The sequence below is a fragment of the Neophocaena asiaeorientalis genome, unplaced genomic scaffold (assembly GCF_003031525.2).
Source record: "Neophocaena asiaeorientalis asiaeorientalis breed wild unplaced genomic scaffold, Neophocaena_asiaeorientalis_V1.1 scaffold36, whole genome shotgun sequence".
Lineage (NCBI taxonomy): Eukaryota > Metazoa > Chordata > Mammalia > Artiodactyla > Phocoenidae > Neophocaena > Neophocaena asiaeorientalis.
Window position 1 is genome coordinate 5,075,221 of NW_020174149.1, and position 5,855 is coordinate 5,081,075.

Here is a 5,855-nt window from a genome sequence, read left to right on the forward strand (position 1 = left end):
GGGAAGAACCTTAAACAAACAAAAAAAGCAAACGAAGAAGGAAGGTAGGTAGCGGGGGTGGGGTGGGGACTCTCCTGGCGCGCAGCCCCGAGCCCACCATCACAGATGGGTGAGCTTGGGAACTTCCTGAATTCTTCCCTGAGAAGGATGGTGGGCGGTAAGGTCCGTGTAGGTGGGGTGCGGCTCCCCTGGCCCAGGCCCATGATGGTGGCCACTGCCCAGCGGCCCAGCGCCCCCGTAGTCCATGGCAGCCGAGGCGGCGTGGGGGAGGTGAGTTAGGCCAAAGAGGGGGGGGCCAGAGTTGCTCATGGGCTCCACATAGCTGCCCCCAACGAAGACAGGGCTTCCCTGTAAGTGTGGAGTCCCATAGCTGCCGTTGCCCTGCAGGCCATGCGCGTGCGGATCATAGTTGGGTGTGCCCCCCGCGCCCGCCCCCGTCGCGGTGTAGCGCTTCTGCGGGGGCGGCGGGGGCGCGCAGCTGGGCAGGGGTGCTGGATAGGAGGCGGGGGGCAGCCCGTAGGCGCCCTGGGGGGGCTTGGAGAAAGGCGGGGGCGACTGGGGCTCGTACGGGACGCTGTTAACCAGCGAATGCATAGAGTTAAGATAACCGCCAGCGCCAGGCGGCACGGGACTGCGACTTGGGGACTGGCCCCCTGATGATGTCAGCATGCCCTTGCCCTTCTGATCCTTCTTGTACTTCATGCGGCGATTCTGGAACCAGATCTTGATCTGGCGCTCGGTGAGGTTCAGCAGGTTGGCCATCTCCACACGGCGCGGCCGGCACAGGTAGCGGTTGAAGTGAAATTCCTTCTCTAGCTCCACCAGCTGAGCGCTCGTGTAGGCCGTGCGCGCCCTCTTGGACGACGCCTGCCCAGGTGGGCTCTTGTCACCTGCGCAGCTCTCCCCTGCGAGATCAGAGGAGAGAGGAAGAGTGGCATCAGGGGCTGCCTGCAGCCCCGCCCCGCCCCTGACCCAGCCAGGCCCCTCCTTCCTCCAGGCCCCAAAGATCCCTCCGTTTGTCAGGGCCCAGAAAGGGGAAGAAGGAACTACCTATTGTCCTCTGTCCTGGTGGGGAAACAGCGCCTGTAGCCCGTCATTGAGTAAAGCTGCAAATCATAGGCCTCTCCAAGGGGGTGTGTGGAAGGAACAGAAAAGCAGAACCCCCTGTTTGCCTTCCTGGTCTGTATTTCCCTTCTGGAGCTATTCACTTTCTGACTCATTTACTGATCCTTCAGCCCTATCAGACTACAAACTCCTTGTGGGCAGGTGTCACCATGTTCATTCCCTTCACAGTAACTGGAACGTGGGGCACCTAATATACACTCAATAAACCTTTCCCTCCATCACTATCTGACTGAAGGATTGGACAGTTGCCTCAACTGGCCACTTATTTGATCTGTCCAGTATAAACGAGTGGAGCGGAAGCTCCAATCTGGAAGGCCTTCTCTGCCAGAAAGAAGAGATCCCATTGAAAAGAGATTACATTTCTGGTGGTGAGGCCCAGCCCCCTGATGCTGGATGCTATTAATTAGGGTTCTCCATGTCATCAAGCAGCCTGCCCCAGCTTTGGCCACTAATCTTGACCATCCTTTCCTCCCTGGCCCCCCAAATCCTGGCTCTGGATGGTCCCAGATGCTCAGGTTCTGAACAGAGCACTAGCAGCTGGAGAAGCCAGCGGCAAAGGAAACGAAGAGGCTGGGAAGCCCAAGACCCAGCGCCTGTCCTCTATTGGAATCTGGTTCCAGGAGGCCCATGTGGTTCCCATTAGCATCCCCTCCCCCAGGAAATCCCTGGCTGCCTTCATTGTACTAAGTCTGAGTAGGGCCTTCCCAGAGATAAGGCAGCCACTCCATCTACTGGAGCAAAAATTTTAAATAGGCTCTGATTATAGGCAGAGCATTGATTCTGACTTGGAGGCCTGCTTTTATTCTGCCACATTTCATTGTGGGGTGGGTGCCACTGTTTCATTAGAAATGAGGAGCTGTGCTAAAAAGAGACAGTGCTGCTCAGGTTTGCTCTGCCCAAAGGTCCTAACGCCACAGGGAGGGACTCCAAAGTCACTAGGCCCCACGTGCTCATAAGAGAGGTCCGTAAAGACTCCCATCAGGTCTCTCTCTGTCCTGAGCAGAGTCCAATCACTTCCCTAGTTGCAAAGCCTCTGGAGGGGAGGAGGAGTGGTGAATTCTGGAAATAATCCAGCGCTCCTAAACCTTGCTGGTTGTGGCTGGAAGTGGCCTGGGGGGCTGGGAGCCAGGTCAGTGGACCCTCTTCCGGAAGGCGGCCCTTTACCTGAGCTGGAGCCGCTGGTTTTCTGCTTTGTGTTTTGCCGAGACTCTTTCATCCAGGGGAAGATTTGTTTGGCCACGGTGGGCGAGTTGAGTAGGGGGCTCTTGGCTGCGCTGGCGGGGGTGGGGTTGCTGCTGCCATTCTGAGGGGGGGAGACTGACGACCGGTGGCTGGCTGGGCGGACCGCTCAGGGTGCGCAGACACGCCTCACTCAGCTCGTGCGCCTTGGGGTGGCCCCCGGCATTTGCGGGCGACTGGAGCGAACAGGCGGGTCTGTGGTACTCGCCGTCGGCGCCCAGTGCTGCGGACGCCGGGTACGGCTGCTGACTGGCATTATAACCGAACCCGTTGGCTGCCTGGTAAGGGTAGCCACCGTAGATCGCCGAGCTGTCGTAGTAGGTCGCTTTTTGCATCGCGTTGTTTCACGATCTTGATCGCACACTCTGACAGGGGCTTGACACCCGTGAGGGCGCACATTGGCACGCCCCCGCGGTCACGTGACGCTCCGCCGCCAATGGCCGCCCAGCACAGACCTGGGGGGCGAGAATCGCAGCGCCGTGAGGGCTCCGCGCAAATCCATCTTACTCTCAATAGCTAAGTGACATGAAAGCCATAAAAGAAAAAGTGGTCAGCAATATTTAGCAGCACGATTTGGCCCCGGGCGCAGAGAGCCGCGCTATAAAAAGCCGCTGGAATTTACTGGCAGCTACAAATATTTGCTTAACTTGCATCTGGAGTTGGGGTGTTTTCCGGGGAGAGGGGAGGAGAGTGAGAGGTCCGGAAGCCGGGTCTGGGGAGCTGGAATCCAAAAGAAGAAAGGCCTGATGGGCTAGAAAGGAACAGGCTCTGGATCCCTTCTTTTCCAGGGAAGAAGAAAATTGGGGTGTCCCTTCCTCTCCACAACTTGGATTCCTCCCCTCTGGAGATCATAGGGAAGGGGCAAAGGGGACCTTGGGTCACCAACTTTTTCTCCAATCCTCTCTTTAGGACGGATATTTGCCAAAAGAACCATGACGCAGGGTGACTTCCCGTCCAGGCCCTTCTTGGACCTTCCAGCACCCAAGAGAGGTATGCACAAATTTTTTTCAGGCAATAGCCCTACTGGACCCTTGTCGATTTCAGAAGCTGAGCTTGTTAGACAGTTAATCTACCCTTGTGCAGGAATATGACCCACTCCTCCAAATGAGACCCTTGTGGTCAAGGAGGGGAGAGAAAACTTTGGATGGAACATTCTGGGTGGGGATGGACCAACAACGACACCCTCTCCAGGAAGTTAAACTCAAATCTTAGTTCTTTACTCCTTCCCTCTCCCTATTTCTCAGGCAGGTCCCAGCAGGCCACTCCCACCTCTTTGCCCCTGTTACAGAAGGTCTCCAGACCCTCCTGCCTTGGACTTTCTGAGGTCCTGTTATTCAGGGCAACTATCAAATTCTACCTGTTAAAACATGATGGATTAGAGAAAAAAAAAAACCCATCAGGAACCTGAAAAACCAGCGTCATCTCCATGACCACGGCTTGAACTCTCCTTCCAACTTAACGATAATAGGTTCTGTCTTAGAAACTGCTATGTAATGTGATGTATGGGGGTCATTTGGCTCCGGACGAGGGATGGAAGCACAAGCCATAAAATCCTGCCAGAGTTCCCTGATCTTTGTGTGCTGTTGTTGTTGTTGATATTTGTTACTTGGCCTATTTACCTGCTTCAGAAACACCAAGTAAAGGACAAACCTGGAAATCTAAAAAGCAATCGAAAGCCTTCTCAACCCTTTTTATTTAGGAAACATATTGTATAAGTGAAATCTATGTTTTATTTTTGTTTTCACCTTTGCATGGTCAACCTCCGGTTCTCACTCAGCTCAGAAAACTTTCACGTGAGTTCAAATAGTCGCTCCGCACACACAATCAGAATGTTAGTCTCTCTGACCATTTAAGAAAATTACAATGACAAATTCATTGTAATTGAATTTGAAAAGGGCTTACACTTCATGCCTCAACTATGTGTATTCGAGTCCTGAAGTTATTCAAGATTCCAGGAATAGCAGACACTTTGTTAACTAGAAAAAATTAATGTAATAAGCATATAGCAGTGGATGATTATAATTTTGTTTTTAATAATGGACTCCTTTGGATTTCATTATTAAACCAACAATCTGACCAACATTTGGAAAACAGGCACAATTAATTTTCCAGAACCTCAATTAAAAATTACAGCAGCCCTTATCCGGAGTTATTGTATGTGATCTTGAGCCCTGGAGTATTGTTTCTCTTTTGGAAATAGATAGGAAGCTACAGATACCATGATCAAAAAGTAAATAAAGGATAAAATAAAATTTAAAACAGAATAGCAATTTAATGTTTCCGTTTCCTGTTCTTTCACTGAAAATAACTCCAATTACATTTGGCAGTGTTAATGTCTGCCATTATAAATTTTTAAGATACTGGGCTTGTGTAAAATAAAACGTCAGGTTAAGAAAATTACTCCAGACACTTGAACAGCAAGGTATTAGATAAAACAAAATTAAGCTGATTTTGAACATGCAATATTTCAAGTGACTTGCTAATTCATTATCACAGGCTACACCGGCCTGCGGCTTACGGTCTTTTCGTCAAGTTATGCATTGTCTTATAAAATAATAAAAACTACCGTTGAAACTCTAAGAGCGAACAACAACCTCCATAAACTTAAAATGTGAATTCACCCACCAAAGTCCTTCCTATTGTTTGAGGCCAACAGATAACCACCTTGGGGCCCACATAATCCACCACCCCACCCCAGCCCCCAAAGTTTGCAACCTAGTAAAGAAGTTGGAGATTTGCCAGCCAGGAAACTTTGCTTTGCATCCCCTGGCAAGGGCTGGGGATGGGAGGAGATTCCATTGAAAAGATCCGTTTCTGGACAGTAACCCCCAGGTGCAAAAACTGAAAGAGTTGAGGAGGCTAAACTGACTGCAGGAAGCAAGCCTATTGTCTCTCTGGAAGATCTGCCCAAATTCAACCTCCTTCCTTCAGACACTGCTCCCTTTTTCACTCCCGCCACTTCCTCGGCCTGCCCTCACCCCGAGTTTAAGCGGGAACAGCGGGTAAGAGCTCCCGCGTTCCCTCGCCCACTGCTTCCCCTCCTCCCCAACCCCGAAAAGTTGAGGCTGGGCTAGCGAGAGGGAAGAGGTGGGGGCGGGGATGGGAGAGCGGCCTGAACTCGAAGTGTAAGGGTATCAGTCACTGCCGGGAAGGAAGCTCCGGCTTGTGAACTCTTCTTGAACCGAGATTTAAGTCTGCAGCCATAAATCACCGAGACGTAAACTCCACCATTCAGCGCCGAGAGCGGCCGGTAGTGACCCCGCTTACCTTAACTTCTGATGAGCGCCGTGAGCGCAGGCTCGGGCTCCGGCCCCCGGCCCGGCTCGGCTCCGCAGCCCGGCCGGGTCCCCTCGGCGCAGGCTGGGCACCGACCCTCAGCATCAGCCGAGACGGCGGGCGGGAGGGAGACCCCGAGGCCCGGACGCCGCGGTGCAGAGCGTGGCCGCCTAGCTGCTCCGGCAAGGCTCGCCCAGGGCGGACTGGGGCGGCTC

General features: G+C 52.8%; 1 protein-coding gene across 1 annotated transcript in view; it reads right to left on the reverse strand.

Annotated features, from left to right (window-relative positions):
- Positions 1–11: 11 nt before the first annotated feature.
- The window catches only part of HOXA3 (homeobox A3), a 30,922-nt gene continuing 25,078 nt past the window's right edge, over positions 12–5,855 (reverse strand). Inside the window, 3 exon segments of the mRNA XM_024754981.1 lie at positions 12–905; positions 2,290–2,450; positions 2,452–2,819. Coding sequence (XP_024610749.1) covers positions 100–905; positions 2,290–2,450; positions 2,452–2,699 — 1,215 coding nt within the window. The 5' untranslated portion in view covers positions 2,700–2,819 and the 3' untranslated portion in view covers positions 12–99.